Genomic DNA, 19,409 nt, shown 5'->3' with positions numbered 1-19,409 from the left:
TTTAAGAAAAAACTTTATGGTCGTGTTTGTCATAGAGTTTAAAAAATGGAGAAATTAAATGGAAGTAAAATTTTACAGTTGCAAGCTTTTGGTTAACAATTAATAGTAACAACAAAATTTGAAATTCGGGTTTTGATAAATTGGCGCCTTTATCAGCTGTTTCCAGGTCCGATTCCATTCGTTTCGACCGCCAACAGCTGTTTTTACCACCAGTGTGGACCAAGTGAAACGGATCAAAGGAAAACTTGTTTTAAAACTAAAACCATTGTTTACGCAGCCGGTTGCATTTGCTTATTGTTGTTGGACATAATTTATATAAATAAAAAGCTAGTCATATCGGAGCTTCGATGGTCAGCTGATAACGGCGAACGCAGCACGCAGAGCAACAACAATTGGCAAAATACTCGCCCAAGGTCAGCCATAGATATAGAACCACTAATACAGACGATCGGCAAAATATAAGTGCTACTAAATCGCTTGCCTAAACAATTTGCAGATATCGCTGGCAAAAGCTCAGCCATTCTAGTTCCCCTAGACGACAGACCGCAGATATTTAGTCACCACCGTGATCAGGGGAAGACCACTGAGCTGCTGGACGAGAAGACTACTCAAGATGGGCTGTGACGAGAATCGAGAGTGCGCCGCAAATCGATGGTTCATTCAGGACATTCCGGCGCTGAAGCAGGACCACTGCCGCATGCGGGATCAGGCCAAAGTGGAGCGCATCATCAACGAATTCATCATGGGCGGTCCGGAGCGGATGCAGGTGGTCTCCGACTTCGACTACACCATCACCAAGCAGCGCACGGAGGACGGCGGAGCAGTGCCCTCCAGTTTCGGCATCTTCAATGCCTGCCAATCGCTGCCGAAGAACTTCAAGGAGGAGACGGACAAGCTGTACCACAAGTACCGCCCCATCGAGATCGATCCGCACATGCCCATCGCCGAGAAGGTGCAGTACATGATCGAGTGGTGGACCAAGTCGGGGCAGCTGACCAGCGGCTTCCCCTTCGACCAGTCCGAAATAGATCAGATAGCCAGCAAGTATAAGCATGCGCTACGTGACCGAACCCACGAGTTCTTCGCCGACCTGCAGCGTCTGGGCATTCCCACGCTGGTCTTCTCCGCCGGACTGGGCAACTCGGTGGTCTCCGTGCTGCGCCAGGCCAACGTGTTGCATCCGAACGTGAAGGTCGTGTCCAACTTCCTGCAGTTTAAGGACGGACTGCTGGATGGCTTTCAGCAGCCCATGATTCACACGTTCAACAAGAACGAAACCGTGCTGGATGGCAACGATTACTACGACCTGGTGCACACCAGGGACCACATCATCGTCATGGGCGACTCCATTGGGGATGCGGACATGGCCTCCGGGGTGCCAGCCTCGTCGCACATCTTGAAGATCGGTTTCCTGTTCGATCACGTGGAGGCCAACATGGACAAGTATATGGACACATTCGACATCGTTCTCGTCGACGACCAGACCATGGATGTGCCCAGGACCCTGCTCGCCCTCATCGAGAAGCAGCACCAGCTGAACCTGCAGGCCGCCAAGCAGAGCTCGCTCTAATTCTGGCCGGGAATGGCCAGTCTGAAATGTACTCGTAGCGGCTCCTGCTCTCTCATTAGCGGGAAAGTTGCTAACTGAAAAACAACAGAAGCTACTAATTAGGTGGTTTAGGCTAACTACTTCACTCATCTTAACGAATGAATGTATATTTCATGTTTTCAAATCGTATTAAAGACAACCTTGTGATTTGCAATGAGACTAGTTATTGATGTGATTCATTTGAAAAAGTATTTTTCTTTACATCAAATACGCTTTGTCTAAGACCTATCGGAATTAAAAAGTTACAACAAATTAACTGAAGCATGCTCTTTTAAAAATTGTTCAACAAGTCATTATACAACAAGAAAGGAAGCCATATATACTCTTTGCAGTAGGCAAAATTGGTCTTTAAAACATTTAAATTTCGATTTATAAGCGTGTAATTATTATTGATTAATTTTTATAGGAATTTCCTTTCTTGTTCAAATTAGTTTTGGCATATAAAACACATAAACCCGACTTTCACAAATACTAAAAACAGTTGGTCTTAAAATTTACCTAAATAAGTAAAATTATAAAATAGGTGATATATATACAAGTTTTACTTTAAATTAAATGTTAGTTTTGGATAACGTGTAATTGTGTAACGCTTTGTTTACAATACAACAGTCGATTTCACCACAAAAGAAATTCTGGAATTTTCGAATGGAGATTTATCGAAACTTAAATCGGGAATGCCCCTTCGACTAGGGATGAGCGAGATGCCAGTCATTCCAGCTAGTGATGGCACAGCTGTCGATAAGTTGCTATCGAAATATATAGAAGAGAAATATACAAATCATTTGCAAATTAGGGTTTTACGCATTTTAAATTCGAACGTGTCGGGAGGGAAAGCGTGCAAAGTTATAGATTTTTGATCGGGGAGCAAGTGCACCACAGCCACCGCGGAATCGCAGTATTCCGTCCGCGTCCGCAGCCAGTTGAAGAATGTGGAGGAGGGTTGACTGAAGCGAGTGGTAGCAAAAGCCTGGTGGATTCAGACCCATCCGGGCCACCAAAAGTACCCCAAAAACGCTGCGTCATGTTCGGATTCGACGGAGAGTACCGCCGCAGGCCGGTGCAAAGTCTGGGCGGGGCGTCGCACACCTGCGACCGGGACACCGTGATCCGGAAGGCCGCCCAGGAGCGCCAGAAGCGCAACGAGTTGCGCCAGAAGGAGAACGGGGCAGTGGTGCTGCAGTCCTACGCCCGCTCCTTCATCCATCGCCAGCGGCGCAAGCGGGCGGAGCGGGAGGCCTTCGATGGCTACCTGATGGCGGCCCACAAGGATCGCATGGCGGAGGACGAGAGCCTGACCTTCCTGTTGCGTCGCCTCAACTTCTTCTACAGCAGTCGGGAGGCCAGGGATGGCGAGCGATTGGTGAGCTTGCCATGACCTACTCATTGCCACTCCCCCCCATTGATTCCCTCCAACTCCACCCACAGATCGAGGTCTGCCAGCAGATCCTGCGCCAGCCGGCCCGCCTGCTGCAGCACTCCTCGCGCGACTCCATGTGGCTTCTGCGGCTCTGCAAGCTGCTGGACACTTGCCTGCTCCAGCTGAGCCAGTCGCACACAGCGCAGGCCATTCCGCTGCGCATGCTGGAGACCTTCACCACCGTATCCTCCGTGCAGCGCTATGTGGAGGACGAGGCCCTGCTGTTCCGGTATCTGGAGCGTGTGTTTGGCTTCATGATTGCCCGTAACTACTTTCTGCGCCTGCGACGGCTGCTGGACGAGAAGTGTCCGCCGTTGGACGGCGAGACCTTGCACGCCCCCAGTCCGCTGGCCGAGGCGCTGCTCCAGCTGCTGCTGCGTCCGCTGGCGGTGGCCAAGAGGGCCTCTGCCGGCGGCCCGTTGTCGCCCATGTCGCTGGCCGTCTGTCACAACTTCATCCGGGACATTCTGGCCACGCCGCACACGGATGCGCTGCGGTACTTTCTGCTGCCCTGCTTTGCCCTGAACGCGGACTTTCCCTTCGACTTGCTCATGTGTTCGCTCTTCGGCGTCCTGGAATCGGTTGGGCCAGCGGCGGAGTCGGATAGCACGTCCAGTCGGCGCAGTTTCCTGTTCCACGGCGCGGAAACGGGCCAGAAAATGAAGCGCTTTGACTCGCTGTTCTCTTCGTTTCTGCTGAACTCCCTGCTGGTGCTGGATCGCAGGCAGTTGGGTGAGCCTCCAAAAGAAGTACTAACCCTGTGCTAAGCAGTAATTAATCCTCCTTCCCTTTCAGCCTCCCTGCAGCACAACTCTTTGCTGGTGGTCTATATGCGTCTCATTGCCGAAATGATGCCCAACATTCTGCAGCTGCCCAAGTCCACGCTGCGCGGCCATGCCAATGCCCCACATCGTCACAGGGACAGCGACGACGAGTCCGAGGACTCGGAGGAGGAGGAGGAGCTGCCCTCGGCCCGCACATTGGACTACGACATGGAACAGACTTGCCGAACCAGCAGCAACGAGCTGACTGTCAAGGAGCGCGACTGTCTGCTGGAGTCCATTGCCATTCTGAACGAAACGGAGCGCGTGGACTTCATTGTCCAGCAACTGGATCCGCACATCGAGAACACCCAGCTCATCTATGCGCTCTGCGAGATTTGCCACAACCTGATGATCTACAACAAGCATGCGGTTTTCGAATACAAGTGAGATACACCATTGCATAAGTGGCATTTCCGCTATCTAATCTGTGTCCCTTTTAGATTACTGTATACTTTGGCTTTTACGCCCAAGTTCATACGCGCTGTCTGGTTCAAGTTGGCCGCAGAGTCCACCCAAATGGGCTTCTCTGCCCCACTGACCCTTATCTCCAAGGGTGTTGTGCGTGAGTATCACAATAAACTATATTATATGTTGCCTTTTCAAAGACAAGTTTTAACCCGCAGCCAAGCAACAAGGAGTGGATCGCACTATTCCATTGCTGGCCACCTTTTGCATGCTTTTCGGACGGCTACTGCCCACTCTTCATGATGTGGAGTTTGGGGAGAACAATCTGTTGCTGCAGGTCCAGACCACCATTAACCATGTGCGGCTCATGCCCTTCTCCATAGCGGAAATCGTACAAATGTCCAAGACACTGAAGGACATCAGCATGGGCCTGGTGGAGCTGGCCTTTCCCGAGACTCGCAGCAATTTGGCCAACTACCGCAGTGTGCTGGGTCACACGGAGGCCGACGACAAGAAGTTGCGCCACCAGAAGCAAATCTGGGCCAACCTACTCAATGTGGTCGTCTTTGTGCTCAACCAGATTCACACACGCGACTTGCGCTTGGGCTTCTGCCCGGAGGCACACTGGACCGTCACGCGGTTGGATTTGCCGCTGGACAGGCCCACAGATCTACCGCTGACCCATAGCAGTCGGCTGCGCGGCATTCGACCCTTCCAGCCCATACGCGACTTTACGCGCGAGGATTTCGAGAACGGTCCGCCCATGTCCACCAAGCAGATTCGCTCCATAACCATTCTGCGCGAGATACCCTTTGTGGTGGCTTTCAACAAGCGGGTGAGCATTCTGCAGGGTTTGGTGGCCGCCAACAAGATGCGGGTGCAGGGCAATCTGCAGGCCTTCCTCCAGGGCCCCTCCGTCATGATCACTGTGAGGCGGTCGCATCTCTACGAGGATGCCTATGACAAGCTGCGTCCGGAAAATGGTTGGTTCTGTTTATTCAAACATATTTCACTATGTAATTTAAATTGATTTTAACTTCTAGAACCGGACCTGCGCTTCAAGTTCCGCATACAGTTTGTTTCCTCGCTGGGACTCGATGAGGCTGGCATCGATGGTGGTGGAGTTTTCCGCGAATTCCTTTCGGAACTGATCAAAACTTCCTTTGATCCAAATCGTGGCTTTTTTATGTGAGTGTTGTTATAGTTTTGAAGATACCAGACTAATCTTTGCCTTCGTATAACCAGGGTAACCACGGACAACAAGCTTTATCCCAATCCAAATGTGGCCGATCTCTTCGAGGACTATGAGAAGCACTACTACTTCATTGGCCGCATCCTGGGCAAGTCCATCTATGAGAACCTGCTGGTGGAGCTGCCACTGGCCGAGTTCTTCCTCACCAAGCTGGCTGGCAAATACTCGGACGTGGACATCCATCAGTTGGCCTCGTTGGATCCGGAGCTGTACCGCAATCTGCTGTACTTGAAGGACTACACGGGCGATGTTAGTGAACTGAACTTGGACTTCACCGTGGCCAGCAGTTCGCTGGGCCAGACGCAGATTGTCGAGCTGAAGCCGCAGGGCCAGAGCATTCCGGTGACCAACTCGAATCGCATTGAGTATCTCCAGCTGATAGCCGACTACAAGCTCAATGTGCAGATACGTCGTCACTGCAACGCCTTCCGCAAGGGACTCTCGAACGTCCTGCCCATCGAATGGCTCTACATGTTCAGCAACAAGGAGCTGCAAATACTCATTTCGGGTGCCGAGATACCCATCGACCTCGAGGATCTTAAGAAGCACTGTAAATACGGCGGTGAATTCACTCCCGAACACCCCTCGATTGTGGCGTTTTGGGAGGCTCTGGAAGGCTTCGATGATCTGCAGCGCAGGCAGCTGCTCAAGTTCGTCACCAGCTGCTCGAGGCCACCATTGCTGGGCTTTAAGGTTGGTATCGAGCAGTCAATTTAGTCTGTTAAGTGCTTAACTCAAACTGATTTACTTTAATAGGACCTGGACCCGCCCTTCTTTATACAAAACGCTGGGGACATGGAACGCCTGCCTACGGCCAGCACGTGCACCAATCTGCTGAAGCTTCCGCCCTTCAACAATGTGGAGCAAATGCGTGAAAAGCTGCTCTATGCCATTCAGTCCGGCGCTGGCTTTGAACTCAGCTAATCTGTCGGTCCGAAGACATCCCCCAAAAACATATCCAAAAGTCACAGCCCCCTTGAAACCAATAATAAACTCCCCTTCAAGTTACCCACCTGGCAGAGAAAAAGGATCGCAGGACGGCTGGTCAGATGGTCAGATGGTCAGAAGGCAGGCAAACTATTCCAGTTAACTCACAACCAATGTACATTTTGATTAACGTAATTGCTTAGTGTAAAGTATGAAGCTTATGAGGTCTGTTTATCCAAGTTTTTCTTTGTAGTTCGTTTGAGTTTGTTTTTCGTATAACAAAATATATAAATGTAAATCAAAGCGAGCTAAGAATATTACAATAAAGGGCAAGCGTTGTCAGTCCGCACGTTTGATGCAACTTCATCATTGTGAAAGTGCCACCGATTGCGCGTCCAACTGCCAGGCCTGCTGAATAATTCGTTCGTAGACCAGCTGCGGTGCGGAGAGGGCGAACAGAAAGTCAATGTGATTATATCCGGGCACCTGGTACATCTGCGTGTTGCTGTTCCTTAGCTCGTTGACCAGGCGCTGCACATCCGCCCGACTGGACAGCGCGTCCCGGTTGCCGTGGAAGATCTGCAGCTCCAGGCGAACGTTGGCCAACTTGTACGAGGGGGGCGTGGTCTGGCCATATCGCAGCGCATTCAGTCTCGGCGAGCGGTAGTCGTACTGCTGGAATTTGCCTGCGGACGAAACATACAATACACATCAATGGTAATCTCAGTGACTCCACTTCCATACTCTCTACTGATGCACTGAGAAAAATAAGGGGAAAATAGTCAATAAATTAAATTATTGTCATAAAAACTAAACTATTGTTACAGGAATGTTAAACTATTGGGTTCGAAAAATTTCTCATTATTAAGTATTCATTTAATACTTATGTATACTTTAATACAGTCTGTAGTTTATTTTGAGGACACAATTATTAAAACTAAACTTTCCGTTTTTTTAGGGTGTATTCAACATTTAAAATTTTAAATAAATTGTGAAAAAATAATTAAATTATATATTTAAAACAATAACATTTCGTATTGGATTTAACGATTTGTAACAGAATATATAAATCGAAGATTGTTTTCTTGCTAAACCAATTGTTTTTTAATTTATATATTATTCTCGTTATTTTCCATATTTATGTCTTTTTATTGGGCTTTATTATATGTTACTACAACAGTGCAGCATCAATTAAAAAAGTTTTCGAAGCTTTGTAATTTTTTCTAATTAGTCAAAGCCAAATACCATTTGCTGGAAGAAACTATAATATTGGGGGCTGCCACAGAAAACACTAGGGATTAGACATCGCTTTAAAAAGGACCCAAAGTAGGCAGAAAAAACTCATCGAGAAATATGTTTTTAAATTTTAAATACCCATTTAGGAAAATTTTAAGTAATGGTGGTATATTGACATTTTTAAGTTTAAACTTTAATCTTAATGAAATTAATTAATTCTTTTCTGATTTCTCGCAGTGCATCTGTGCATATGTCTGCTGGCCGGGCCGACTTACCGCTATTGATGAGCTGGCCGAAATGCTGCAGCTGGCCCCGCGAAATGCCCGCCGGCGTCGTCTCCAGGATGCGTGGCAAGATGTTCTGCAGGAAGGAGCAGAGGAAGGCCATTTTGTTAGGCTTAAACTCCCGAAACGTTTAAATTTTATGAGCAGCGGCCGGAAACAGGACCCCCCTCTCTTCCTCTCTCTCTCTCTCTCTCTCTCTCTCTCACTCTCGCCTGACCACTCATGTGTGTATCAGTGTGTGTTTGTGTGTGTTCAGGCTGCTATTTCCGTTTCATTGCGACACAAAGCATTTGCGGAAGTGCACACAGGCACACAAACACACAAACACTCACACACACTCACACACACGGCCACTCACACATGAGCGGGCACAGGAGCGAGGTCTCGGGTTAAAAGACCAAGGGGTCCTTGCTTTGATCCTGCGGCTGCGGGGAAGCTGAATTTATATTGTGAGTATTTGTTTTGAAATTAGCTGCTTATTCGCCTCAACCTCTGATTAAGGTAAGTGCAATGAGCTTTTCACTTTTATATTGAGATTGAGATTGATTTTGATATTGATACTGCTATTGCCCTGTAGGCCACTGATTGAAATTGCCAACAGATTTGAAAGCAGGCAAGAAGTAGACAAAATAAAGTAGTTTCTAGAGGAAATATTAATGTAAGGATAAGCAGCTTCTGCCCCTCCAAACACATACATATATTCATGGGCCTTTTGATGTTTTCATATTATGTGGAAAATGAGCTCAACTGTGTTTGCTTTTAATGCAAGATTTATTTTTACATTTTTAAATTACTTTTCTTTTTGCTTCATATTTTATTTATATTCATAAAATTGGTTTTTATATTCGTACGTTACTTAATTACTTTAAATATAATAACCAATCAATTATTTTCCCGAACCAATTTATTCTTTTGCTGATTTATAATCGTTAGTTATTTCTGTCCTTTTAAATTTATGCTTATTAAGGATAAAAATTAATTACAAATCAATATATTCTTTTGCTGATTTATAATCGTACGTTAGTTAATTCTGCATTTTAAAATTTAAATTTATATATTAAATAAGGAGAAAAATTAAGAACGAATTAATTATTTTTCCGAAATCAATATATTTCCCTAAAATATATGCTTTTTTCGCTGATTTCAAATTAAATGGGACTTAAGGTCTTAAACCGTTTAATTGCTCAGTTTTAAAATTCCATTTAAATCCTGGCATCCTTGTTTAAACACAATATCTGCTTCAAAAAAAAAATGTTCACTTTTTGCCGATGTGCTGATGTTTGTCATTTTTTTGGGGGATGTCGCTACGACTCTTCGGTTATAGAATTTTATGTAAATCGCCCGACTTTAAATTGCCATGACAAGCCATTGAAACGTTGCATGCGTCCTGCGGCGACATATTTTTTTTGTTTTGATGTTTATTTGATTTTCCGCCCGGCCGTTGCATTTCGCCATTTTTTTCTCAGCTTTGTTTCCTTTTTGCAGCCAGCAGCCAGCAACTTGTGGCAAATACTGGCAATTTTGTGCCGCCAGCTTGTTTGTGTTTCCCCGAGTTTTTCTTTTCCTCTCGTTTCGTTTCCTTTTGCATTTATTTTTCTTACATCTTGTGTTATTTTTTTATTTTTTATTATAGCTCGAATCTTATTCGACGCAGTGCAGTTTTCCAAGAGTGTTGAACTTTGCGAGGGTCGTGGGTGAGGTTTCGGGGGTTACCGGGGGTTACAGGGGGTGTACAGGGGTTACTAAATATGCACAAATATTTATTCGGACTTCTATCTGTGTGGTGTGGCATGTTCGGCAGTTGTCACAAGTATCGCCTCGCTCCATTTGCTCAAGCTCGGCGTCTTTTCACCGTATTTGTTTAACAATTTTTCGCTGCTGGTTCTGGTTTGTTGACTTTTTATGGGAGTTATGACTCTTTGTATAGATACGACTCTTGTGTCAAGTGGTAGTAGCTCCGAGAATTTGTTATTTACTCGCATCCGTTGGCATTGCGAGTTAAGCATTTGAATTGGAAACTATAGTTTGTAAATTTGTTTTGCAACTATTTCTAGCTAAGTCATTTGTAAATTGGATAAACTTTTCTTAAAAAATGCTGGTTCAGGATCTGAGTAAGCCTGTTAAAGTGATGCATTAAAGTGTAATATATTTTGAAGTTAAAAGTTACAATAGATTCTTTTTTTGTGAGTTACTTTATATAGTTTTTTAATAAAGGCTTTTACTTTTAATTTCTCCTTTTAATGTTTGTCGCTATTAACAAAATTTATTTTTGTTTGCGTATTCCGATTTAAAGTTAACTAAAAACAATGCATTTCTCGGTCCATCTCTCACTTAACCCTTGGATTATTCAGCGCTTGGAATGCTTATTTATGGCCGCATATGTGAAAAGATTTAAGTACTAAATCCACGAGAACTTTTTAACCCTTTTTTTCTGTGCTCTCTCGGCAACTATAAAAAGTCCAAATACAGTTCGGGCAGCACAGTGTCCAGGGCCGCTGCCAATTGGCCAAAGCCCCCCACTTTAATAACTTACAAGCAGCACTTGGCTCCAGGGCCTGACCCCCACATTTGCCGCCCCCAAAACTAACCAAACTAACTCACTTCAGATGCTAAGCCTTTTGAGCACGCGCCCCAAAACACTCCGAACACACAGATAAGCCATAAAGTTTTTTTCTTTCGTTACACGGACGCGATTTATTTGCCATATTTCACGGCAAAACAAAATTTAAATGTACCGTGTGAGCGGGAAACAAAAAGTGTTTAAGGCAGCGTGGCGTATACGTAATGTGTGTTATACTCTAGTTAGCCGCCAGCTGGAGCGGCATTTTGTGGGTGGTGGGGGAAAAGTTTAAAGCACCTTTTGGTTGCACATTACTGCAGGAATTTTGCCTTCGTCAAAGTCTGCTTGGGCAATGCCCTAAATATATGGTTTTTTGAATTTTATGAACGAAACTATTAGTACTCATAAGTTACAAAGTTTTAATTAAATTATATATTCACCAACACAAATTATAAAAAAAGTTAAATTCTAATTTATTTAAGTTTGAGTAAGTTCAGATCTTGAAAGAATTTGTCCATATATCCGATAAACTAATAAAAATAGTAAAATTTTTACAGAAGTAAAATGTATATGTGGTTAGAATAAATGCATTTTTATCAATTTTTATCTTTTGTAAAATAAGTTTTTATAGAATTATAACTCAGCTTTTTTTCATGAATGCTGCTATTTCAAACTTAGTTGTGAAAAGTTTTCTTGAATATTATTATTTTTTTAATTTACAAAATAAGTTCTAAAATAGTGCAAAAGAAGCTTTTAATTTGAATTACCATGCCCACAGGCCTTTTTCAATATAGATTTAGAGGGGTTTCCGAGCTTAATTTATTTCTGAAAATGATCAAGTTGAATGCTGCCACCAATTAACCCTTTTTGTCCGGTATTTCGCCTCCATCCAAATCGCCCCCCCCCCACTCTACCCACATTCACAATAGTTCTGGCCTGAATTTCAACCAGGAAGCTTTGCCCGGCAGGAGCAGCTCGTTTACGCATTTAAATTCAAATAACTTTTATTACCGAAACTAAGGCCTCCACTCCGTTACCCACCTCGTGTGTTTGTCTGTTTCTGTGTGTTTTTGTGGGGTTGGGAGGTTGGGGGGTGAGTAAAAACGCTGGGCTCACTCCGCAGAGTGCAATAAAAACTTTTGCATACAAGAAGAAAAAAGTTTTCGGGGGCGCTTTGTTGGCTAAATTATGGCCCGCATATATAATCGTACTCACACGATCCAATGGATAGTCGCTGAAGCCCACGTAGAGGGAGGTGAAGAGGGTGCACAGGGCGTAGGTGGGCGTGGAGGCGGTGCAGAAGAACTGCCCGCCCACCTGGGTCAGCGCCGTCGCCGGCAGCAGTTCGTGGAGGCCAAGTTTATTGAGCAGCAGCTGCACGGAGGAAATGCCATCAGTTCCAAATGGTTCCAATGGTCATACAAGTTTTACTTTATCTTTGGGCAAGGTTATTCACAATTAAAAAAAAAAACTATTTTAAAATCGAATATATAATATTCATTCGATCGCTATTAAGTTAATTCAAATCAAATACTAAAATGTTTGAGTTTAGTTTAAGTTGGTTTATCGCAATATTAACATTAAAATTAAATTGTCAAAAATTTAAAATGAAAAAATATTTAAAATTGGATAAACAATGTTACATTCAAACATTTTAATGTTAAATTTTACTTTGCCTTTTTTTTCTGCTTGTATACAAGTTTTAGGAATTACTCTGCTTATTTAATTGGACCTCAACCACCAAAAAAGCTTTCATTTGTAAACTTTTTATTTTTCTTTGCCGTGTAGTTAGGGATTAAAAGCTTGTTGTTAATGCAAAAGAAACAAATGATAATCTTTTCAAGTAAAGTGTTTTCTGCCATTGACAAGAGCTTATCACTTGTTCAGCACTCAGGGCACTTGACAATCGCATCAAGTATACGCACCGTGACCGCAGAGCTGTCGCTGGCCAGCAAGCGCAGTGGCGGACTGCTGAGGTGCTTGAGAAAGGCCACCGGCGCCATCAGAGCCGCATTGGCGAACCGCGCATTGTACTCCGGCCGTTGGGAGAGGAGCACCAGGAGCACCGTGGTCCCCTGCGAGTGGCCGACGTAGTGCAGCTGGCGGCGGTGCGTCCTCGCCAGCACGTAATCCACGATGGCGGGCAGGTCGTAGATGCCAATCTCGTGCCAACTGAACTGCCAGAAGCGGGCGTCACTTGTCACGAGGCTGCGATGCCCGCGGGAATGGGTTGTGCCCCGGGCATTTCCCAGCCAGACGTCGAAGCAGCGGGCGTGCAGCTCCAAGGCCAAGGACCTGCCCCTTCCGCCGGCCACGAAATCCCCGGCGGATCCGAGCAGGCCGTGCATGAGCAGAAAGGGCCGCAATTGCTGCTGCGGCTGGCTGCACTGGGCACTCCTCGGCGCGGGAATGCGGTGGACGCTTAATCTATAACCATCGGCGGTCTCCACGCGATGCACTTGGCACTCAAGCTGCTGTCGCTGGACAGCCTGGCAAACGGAATCGATCAGCGACGACGACGAACTTTGACCCCCCACCAAGTCGATCGAACCGATCAACACTACGAGTGCACACAACACGAAGCCGACACTACACATACTGTTCGTTTGGAGAGGAGTGCGGCCTTTAAGACATGATTGTTGCCACGTGACGTGCGAATGGATACTGCGGCCATCGGTGCATTCGCTTTCGGTTTTTGTTTTTGCGTATACGCAATGTGGGCCGAGAATGGGGCTTGGCCCGCCGGGGGGGGGGGGAGGCACTCTGAATGGAAGCTATAAATAAACACATTTTCAACTTTTGTTGACTGACAATTGATGACAACCACATAGGTGGCCTAGAAACGTTAAAATATGCAGTAACTCTTATCTCTAGAATGTTTTAGTACTTGCATTGGTTTCAAATATGTTATATTAGCATATATATATTAACTAGTATTTACTAGATATATTATTTTCAGTTTTATAACTGATTTTGATTTAATCAAAAATACATAACAAAACAAAGTTGAACTTATATTGAACAAATATTAAAATGTAAAATATGTTTTTAATTACATTATCATGTTATTAGTTTTTGTTAAGTAAATAAAATATGTCAATGTTTCATTTTAATATGGGGTTTTTCTCTGTGTATAGTGAGTGTATATAATCTTGTTGTTAATCGTTAAGGGCTTATGATATTATGCTAAATAAAGTCGGTTCATCTCTTGAAATTAGAGCTATAAATCATTAAGATGTTCCTATTACTTGATTTAATTACTTGCAAACCTAATTTAAATGAAAACTATACTAGAAACAATTTTGTTATTTATCGCCAGTCTGAATACTTGATCAAATTACCCACTATGGACCTGAACCCGGACCCTTATGTTCTAATTAGCTGGATTAATTTACTCCCAGCTTTTCGCCGATTTGGCTGTATATTGCTGCTATGACAGCGGTGAACTGAAGAGCGCCAAACCGCAATCTGCTGCACAATGCATACGGAGACGAAATCAAATATGTACCAACGTTTCACTGCATATCATGTATAATGAGTGAATGACTGACTGACTGACTGAATGACTGAATGACAGTGGACAGCACATGTTGGGCAGCCTATGTGATTTACAATTTGAATGGCTTGAACGTGTTGAAAATGCAATCGTGCTAATTAAAACGACCGCGACACAGAGCGTGTGAAATTATTACACAGCATAGATGCGATGTCGCCGAATAATGGAACGGATCGGAGAACTGTGGTCTGCTCTGGCCAGCAATTATAGTGCAGGCAATAATAGAGTGTCGAAAATTCAAACATTCAATGGGTGCCTTGTAAACTTTTCAATCTGCAGCTTCTTGATAAAAACTCTTACCTCATTGAATCGAAACTTGACCCAAAACCGGAAAACTTTTAGAGCCCTGTCGAAACGGATCTCATCACATATTAAGCGTTTTAAGAACTGAATTTGTGTGCCAGTCTTATGAAAATTCATTTAAGTCAAATAAGATAGGAAATTGCTGGCAAATGAAAATGGAATGGTAGGAATGGCAGGGTGAAAACATGCCAAAAGCCAGCATCGAGTTAAGTAAATATGATTCAAGGACACTTGGCTGGCTGTGGAATCCCTTTGGCCACTTACTTTTGTGCACAGATTCCCTTCCCACTTCGTTGGGAGCCATTTGAAAAAGCGATTTTAATACTTTCTCGCACAAAAGCTACTTAAAGTTTGCCCTGGCTTGGCGCTTAATTCGTTTTCTGTTTTCTGCTTTTTTTTTTTGCGTTGTTTTTTGTCAACAGCTAACAAAACAAGCAAGAAAAAATAGAAATAAAAGTTTTTTGTAAATTGAGTTAAGTTAATTTTTTCTTTGTTTTTACCAACTTCTTGGCTATTCCATTTTTTGTTTTTTTTTTCTCTGGTTTTTTTGGCAGCGGAAAGTTTGCGCTTTGGTTGGCCTAATAAATGTGCGTGCAAAGAAAGGGCCAAAATGGGCGAGAGTGAGACGGGTGAGTGAGACGGGTGAGTGAGAGGGATAGTGGCACAGACAGTTGTTGCGACAGCCAAAGGATAAAGGATAATGACAGCCATTAGTATTAAGTGCGCGTTGGCTACTTTGGCTCCTCCCCCAATGTAGCAGGTTGATTTTTTTTCGCAGCTCCAGTTCCTTTCTTTCTTTCTATCCCCTGCTCATTAAAGTTGTTAAGTACTTGGCGTAAGTGTGGCTTTTTGAGGGGCCCGTGAGCTGTGCGAACTTCCCCAAGGGCTTTGGGCGGGGAGGCTTCTGAATGGGCCCCGCTATTAAAGTTAATTTAAATGCCCCCTTAGCGCTTTAGCTTAATTCGCTGGCCCAAAATCCAAAATGCCAGCAACAAAGGGCTGTGTACTAAGGAATAGCCAAAGCAAAACAGTATTGCATCTCTTCATTTTGAGACACTCAATCACTCACCTATTTTGACATGCAAAAAAAAAACCGAATTTTTGACTTTGTATTTTCCAGAAATAAAGAAACCACATCTCGAGCTCCACTTTCATTTCATTGCTGCAATACAAAAGCCTTTCAAAACAATTCAAAACAATGAGTGACACAAGGTAAGCTAGACGAAGGACTGAGGGGAATGGGGGAATGAATGGGGCATTCACTTGTCAAATATGTTTGCATGTACATATTTTGCTTTTTATTGTTAAGCACACACATTATCATACTCTACGTTTAACTTTTATTTAATTATTGATTTTTTATATAAATGTGCATTAATGATTAAAGGAATTAATGCAAAATGCTTATTTTAAGTTTCTAAGAATTTATTCAATCAACATTGATTTAAAAATCAGGAAAACAAATTTATATTTTTTTCTACGCTATATTCTTTCATGTAAACTGTAAGCTTAATAATTGTAAACGTACCGAATTCTACAATGCTTATTAAATTGCATGATTTAATCTTAAAATATTTTAATTGATGTCAAAAATATAAAAATAGTTCTTTTCTGAAAAAAGCGAATTTATTTAAGCAAAAAATTGGATTATTTAAAAGAAATGCTCATATATTAAAATCAATTTAGAAAATAGTCAAATGAAGCATTTACAAATTGAGTAAAAAGTAAAAAAATATTTTTAATCAATTTTAAAAGTTATTAAATTATTAAGTAGCGTATATTGTCTTCGTTATGCATAGTTCTTGTTACTATTCTTACATTTATGTCCGCCCAGCTTTTGTTGGCTCTTTTATGGTGTGCACGCCACATTTGCGTTCAATGAGCATGAGATAATGTCATCATCAACGTCGTCTTCATCATTCATCGCCAGACTGTTCTGGTCAGGTGAAATGCGAGATGCAGGGCGAGTTTTATGTTTTATGTTTTATGTCTGTTGTCTGGCATTCGGTCTTCGAGAAAATGCCTCTCATTATTTAATGAGGACTGCATTTTTAATTAATTCCACATTTACCCAAATGGATCGCATAAGCAACTGACGTATTTGAGGCGAGATAACGTATTCAATGAGATAAACACAGAGTATTAAAAGGGTTAATGTCAGGCACAAACATTGATCGATTAGTTGTATATTGATAAGGCTTCAAATATTTTAAATTTTCTACTTAAATTTTTTCGGATTGCTATACACGAAACACTTGTAAAAAAATTAAAAACTTAGTTTATTTTTAATAACTAAGGATTCTTTGTAGTACAGAGTGATGCAAGCAAATAAACAAATAAGTAGCTAACCATTGACTATATCAATCCAATAAAAAAAAGTATATACAAGAAGTAAATTTTAAAATAAAAGAATAAATTCCTGGTATCTGGTATTTGGTCTTTAAATCTTCGCAAAATAATACTCTTTTCTTATTTGGGACGACAAACATGATTTACTTAATGTTTAAATACACAATGGTTAAATACATAATATAAATTATTAATTTAATTTATAATTCATTAACATTTTAATCTATGCTTTGTCGACTTAATTGATTTAACAGCAGCTCAACATTTTCCATCACGATTTATTAAAATGAGTGCCTCCACTTGTTGTGTTATCCTTGGTGCGCGGGCTTAATAAAATAATATTCAATAAAGCGTTCGTATTTCAATTTACAATTTCTATGGCCGCCTGCGGAATAATTGCATCTCGCCGGCAGTGAAAACTTTGCCAATTCAATGGCGGAATACGCTTTTTTGCGTATTTTGTTTCATGCAATTAAATTTATATTTACAGCAATGTTTCCGCACACACCAGCCGGTGGATAAATCAGACCATATATATATGGTGCCTTTTCTCCCCTTTTTTATTTGTTTGACATTTGCATATTCAGTTTGATTTTTTATTTATTTGTTGCTGATGAATGGTTTTTTTATGATTTACGTGTACATTTTTTGTGAATCGTACATATGAAATATACAAGATTTTCACTTTGATTTGATTTTGCAACGTATAAACATTTATTTTTCATTTATTGCCGCTGTCAAACATTTACAAAGGGACTTCAATTGAGGGATAAAGCACCAAATAAATCCAACTTAGTAAGTCATAAAGAATATTTGGGCACATTTTAAAGTTTCCCTTTGAAATAAATCATAATCATAATGCATACTGCCTGCATTTTTGTTTCGTTAAAAAATAATCTCAGGCACGTATTTTCTTCTCCAAAAGAAAACCTGCTCGGCATATCAATTATTTATAATTATTGTTAATTTTCAAAGCAAGCAACCAACCAAACAAACTGCAAAAAAAAGCGAGGGGATGGAAAAAAACAAGGGAAACCACAAAGAGAACCTCAATTAAAATTCAAATTAGAGCGCTTGGGAAATTCGCTCTGCCTGGTGGCAAAAGTGCGAAAACTTAAAACCACAGGGAGGTGCTCCATACACCGTTCACTACCTCATCCGCATTTTCATGCGCTGGAAAACTAACTGCCTAAAATGAAATATGAACCCAGGCCGCCGAATGCTGATGAGGGCGGAAAATGGTAAGGAAAATGGTGAGGAAAATGGCGAGGGCAACGGGAAAAGCCAACTGCCACAGCCATGGACTACTAATAAGAAATTTGTGAACTTTGCAAATTTGCCATCATTAATTCTGGGCGGGGCCAAGTAAAGGAAGAGTGGGCGTGCCGCTTGGTAAATTGTCGAACAGGAACATTTTTCATTCGTCGTCGTCCTTCGTCATTGTGTAATAATTGTCAAGCAATTTAAATCGAAGCTCCGAGCGTAATAAATTGTCATATGGCAGGAGGCCATGGAGAAGGATACGCCCCCCATCGAAGGCTTTCGCAAAAGTCCTGACTTCGGCGATGAAAAAATAAGGTAATGAGGAAACGGAAATTGTTGCCGGAAGTTGGCTGCCAAGGCAAAGGGCGGAAGCTCATTTTGCAATATTCACAGACGACTGATTTCGATTTCTAGCGACGGCTTTTTCTGGGCTTACACCATGAATTGTAAATTGATTGAGGACCCAAGCGAAAATCTTCCAATTTTGCTTTGTCCCTGTTAGACTGGCTCTCTCTTATTTATCATTAATAATAGTGGCCTGTGGCTCTGGCCATGAATTCGTGAAGGAAAACCAGCTTAAAGAAGTTATTTTTGCTTCTTCGGAAAAATTATTTGAAAGGAACTGTATTCCCATGAAAATGCTGCAAGGATATGTAATCTATCTTAAGTTAAATATTATGAGCATTCTCAATAATAAACATCACATATCATTATAAATCACAAACAATTACTCGTCGTTAAATGTATATTTAAATTGTTGATAAAGAAATTTTAGATTAAGGCTATGCTCAGTTAACAAAGAAAAATTTGTTACTTGAGTACACAAAATAAAATAAAAACAAGAAAGAAAGCAAACTTCGGCAAGCCGAAGTTCATATACCCTTGCAGCTATTGCAAGAATTTAACAAATATATATACTATACGTAGGGTCGGAGATGTCTCCTTCACTGCGTTGCAAACTTCTGACTGAAATTATAATACCCTCTGCAAGGGTATAAAAATGTAACAAAAAAAAGTATATATGGTATATATTCTTTGTTAAATATGGTGCCTTTGAACTTTTGTCCCTAGAAAAATGTATATTTAAATGATTTTGATGCTGATTTCTAAGCCAGTAATATAAGTTTTTAGAAATATTTTTTGATAATCATTATTAAAATTGGAATCTAATTAAATCCGAGAAAGTTCCTTATATTTTTAGCTGATCCTTGTCCCTAATGGCAGTGCAAATAATTTGAGTGTTAGCAGCACTTTACCACTTGAGAATATTTTAATGAAAATATAAATCCTCCAGAATTTACCATTTCCATTTCCTGGTCTGTCTCGGCTTCCCACGACTCTCACATCGGATTCGGATTCGGAGTCGGAGTCAGATTCGCAGCCCTTTTGGTGCTCAAGGTTTAGGCCATGTCCTGTGACAGGAG

The 19,409-nt window shown here is 42.2% G+C and overlaps 3 protein-coding genes across 3 annotated transcripts; 2 read left to right on the top strand and 1 right to left on the bottom strand.

Moving 5' to 3' along the window:
* The first annotated feature begins 216 nt into the window (after positions 1-216).
* LOC108144880 (7-methylguanosine phosphate-specific 5'-nucleotidase) lies at positions 217-1,768 on the top strand. Its single transcript, XM_017270037.2, has 2 exons — positions 217-413; positions 497-1,768. The coding sequence occupies exon 2, from the start codon at positions 614-616 to the stop codon at positions 1,568-1,570; it is 957 nt and encodes a 318-aa protein (XP_017125526.1). The 5' UTR covers positions 217-413; positions 497-613; the 3' UTR covers positions 1,571-1,768.
* Positions 1,769-2,354: 586 nt separating this feature from the next.
* Positions 2,355-6,783, top strand: LOC108144658 (ubiquitin-protein ligase E3C). Its single transcript, XM_017269704.2, has 8 exons — positions 2,355-2,969; positions 3,035-3,758; positions 3,822-4,233; positions 4,291-4,412; positions 4,474-5,238; positions 5,299-5,443; positions 5,501-6,200; positions 6,264-6,783. Exons 1-8 carry the CDS (start codon positions 2,631-2,633, stop codon positions 6,429-6,431), a joined length of 3,375 nt encoding a protein of 1,124 aa, XP_017125193.1. The 5' UTR covers positions 2,355-2,630; the 3' UTR covers positions 6,432-6,783.
* A 17-nt stretch (positions 6,784-6,800) lies between these two features.
* On the bottom strand, positions 6,801-13,211 carry LOC108144659 (lipase 3). The gene is made up of 4 exons (XM_017269705.2): positions 12,440-13,211; positions 11,730-11,888; positions 7,946-8,030; positions 6,801-7,120 (listed from the first exon to the last, which is right to left on the bottom strand). Exons 1-4 carry the CDS (start codon positions 13,109-13,111, stop codon positions 6,801-6,803), a joined length of 1,236 nt encoding a protein of 411 aa, XP_017125194.1. The 5' UTR covers positions 13,112-13,211.
* Positions 13,212-19,409: the final 6,198 nt, after the last annotated feature.

The sequence above is a fragment of the Drosophila elegans genome, unplaced genomic scaffold, assembly GCF_018152505.1.
Source record: "Drosophila elegans isolate 14027-0461.03 unplaced genomic scaffold, ASM1815250v1 contig_183, whole genome shotgun sequence".
In the NCBI taxonomy this organism is placed as follows: domain Eukaryota; kingdom Metazoa; phylum Arthropoda; class Insecta; order Diptera; family Drosophilidae; genus Drosophila; species Drosophila elegans.
Note: the sequence above shows the minus strand (reverse complement) of the source record. Positions and strands in the feature narration are given on the sequence as shown.

Coding starts and splice junctions, on each gene's coding strand:
- LOC108144658 (XM_017269704.2), top strand. CDS start 2,631: ATGTTCGGATTCGACGGAGAGTACCGCCGCAGGCCGGTGCAAAGTCTG. Junction 3,759..3,821: donor GCTGGATCGCAGGCAGTTGG/GTGAGCCTCCAA, acceptor CTTCCCTTTCAG/CCTCCCTGCAGCACAACTCT. Junction 5,444..5,500: donor CCAAATCGTGGCTTTTTTAT/GTGAGTGTTGTT, acceptor TCGTATAACCAG/GGTAACCACGGACAACAAGC.
- LOC108144880 (XM_017270037.2), top strand. CDS start 614: ATGGGCTGTGACGAGAATCGAGAGTGCGCCGCAAATCGATGGTTCATT.
- LOC108144659 (XM_017269705.2), bottom strand. CDS start 13,111: ATGTGTAGTGTCGGCTTCGTGTTGTGTGCACTCGTAGTGTTGATCGGT. Junction 8,031..11,729: donor GCGACTATCCATTGGATCGT/GTGAGTACGATT, acceptor TCCTTCCTGCAG/AACATCTTGCCACGCATCCT. Junction 7,121..7,945: donor CGGCCAGCTCATCAATAGCG/GTAAGTCGGCCC, acceptor TTTCGTCCGCAG/GCAAATTCCAGCAGTACGAC.